Source organism: Lepeophtheirus salmonis, chromosome 7 (assembly GCF_016086655.4).
Source record: "Lepeophtheirus salmonis chromosome 7, UVic_Lsal_1.4, whole genome shotgun sequence".
Taxonomy (NCBI): Eukaryota; Metazoa; Arthropoda; class Copepoda; order Siphonostomatoida; family Caligidae; genus Lepeophtheirus; species Lepeophtheirus salmonis.
In genome coordinates this window covers 13,141,037-13,143,122 of record NC_052137.2, presented here as the reverse complement: position 1 = coordinate 13,143,122, position 2,086 = coordinate 13,141,037, and the positions used below count along the sequence as shown (strand labels likewise).

Here is a 2,086-nt window from a genome sequence, read left to right as displayed (position 1 = left end):
ATCTTTTCCCTCCACTTATGCTATTTTGAATGTAGAAGGTTCTCTTCTTTATAGGAGTAATTCATTTTCTCCCTCCAAAATCATATAACATGCAGTGTTGCCAATGTAAGGATCAAACCATCCTTTTAGGAACTGGCGTTGATGCCTAGGTAAGGAACAACAATTATAATTCTACCACTCTGCCTTTTATGAGCACACACAAATCTTCAATCCAGATCGGTAAATAACTTTTTATTGACGAAACGGAAATTCACTCCTCAAGAATTAAATAATAATGATAGCAGCTTAGGAAATGAACTGCCACTCTTCTGTTTGTCAACCCAAAAAAAACACAATGCAAACATATGTAACAATACTCTTTAGAGTATATTTTATTTCTAAGTTGTACAAACAAGTAAAATAAACTTTTGAAGAATTGACTAAAAGATTCAAATAATAATATCACAATACAAAAAACAAGATATCAACCAAAAACAATAGAAAATACTAAATCACAATGTTTGAAAAAAAAAAGGGATTATTTTTTCTCATTTTGAATCATGGTTTCAGTGAGAAACATGTCAAAAGCGCTATCAATTTCAATTGAATATTCTGGAGGTATTTCAACGTAGAACATTCTCCCCCCCTTGGATATATCCTTTCTCAATGAACTCCCTTTTAGTGAAATAAAACATGCCGTTCTCAACCAATTCCCCAGTCATATCCTGTCTCCTCTTTCTCTGTTTGGGACGAAAGTTAAGAGGGAAAATGCATTCTTCATCATCAACCCATCGAAACTTTTTGTCACGAGTTACAGCAAAGACGGAGTCATATGTGTCCGAAGTAATGAGATTGCAGGCTCGCTCCAAGAAACTCTCTTGAATAAAGGGACTTGTACATTGAATGAGGCCAACAATGTCAACTTCTTTATGGGCAACAAGGAACTCATTCACAGCATCTATAGAGGATGATTCATCTGTGGCATTTTCAGGAGATCGATCAAAGACTTGAACTTTTGACCCTGCAGAACGAGCCACCTCTGCTATTTTGGCATCATCTGTGGATACCCAAATGGAGTCGAATTTGCCGCATGCAATAGCAGGCTCAAGGGATCGGATGATGAGTGGTTTTCCTGCAATAGGGTAAATATTTTTACCGGGTATTCCCTTGGATCCGCCTCGAGCAAGGATAAGAGCCGCCAAATGAGGTTTTTTGGTTTCTTCGGTACAGCTCATGATTAGGTTCTAATCAGTTATCCGTATTTCTGAATTCCTAAAGGAGTATCCTACCTTTACAGTCAATTTTTTTGAACAGTAATGATAAAGGAATTCTAAATATGACTTAATTTTTAGGTGATATCGTTTTTGCAATCAAATATCAATTTATGTCAATATGAACACTTGGAAAAATTGTCACAGATGTTTTGCCTATTTCTGTAAAAACATGCCATCATTAGGGAAAACATAATACTTTTAATTTACATAAAGAAACAGTGTTGATTTACATGACAGGATTCGTATTTATTCATTCTGCGATCTCGAACAAGCTATTTATTCAGACCATTTTAATTTTCTACCCTTATGACATAGCTACTCAACTTCCATGTCTTTACCTTGATTGTATAACGCAACCTTTCATCCGAAAAGAAACAGAAAAAAGGTCCAAAATCATATGATAGTTAGCAAAATAAGTCAATCATACAAACTGCAATATTTCTCTTATTAACCCCCAGACTCTCACCCTTATATTACTTCTTCACCATTTTTAAAATGAAATATATATATATATATATACTTCGTATTATTAAAATATACATAGTATACTTTATTATAACATTGCTTAGTAATATTCTATTAAAAGCGTAGCTAAAAATTTGCATTTCTATATTATAGGCAAAATGTATTCAAATAAATAATAAAATGGCCAATATTTTAATATATATTATAAAGTACGAGGTATCAGCAAGAAATTTTATTCCTGTTCTTTTGGAAACGGAGCATAAGACGTATAGAGTAAGTTATTAGTTATTACTTTATTTATTTGTCAAAGATAATACATTTGAAATAGCCATGACGTATCAAGCGAGAGGAGGGAATGGACATCTGAG

General features: G+C 33.4%; 1 protein-coding gene across 1 annotated transcript; it reads right to left on the bottom strand.

The window, feature by feature from the left end:
• Positions 1-602: 602 nt before the first annotated feature.
• LOC121121454 (N-acylneuraminate cytidylyltransferase-like) lies at positions 603-1,214 on the bottom strand. The gene has a single exon (XM_040716388.2). It carries the CDS (start codon positions 1,212-1,214, stop codon positions 603-605), a length of 612 nt encoding a protein of 203 aa, XP_040572322.2.
• Between the last annotated feature and the right edge of the window lie 872 nt (positions 1,215-2,086).

Bases quoted from the DNA above. Each gene is read 5' to 3' on its own strand.
- LOC121121454 (XM_040716388.2), bottom strand. From the start codon at position 1,214: ATGAGCTGTACCGAAGAAACCAAAAAACCTCATTTGGCGGCTCTTATC.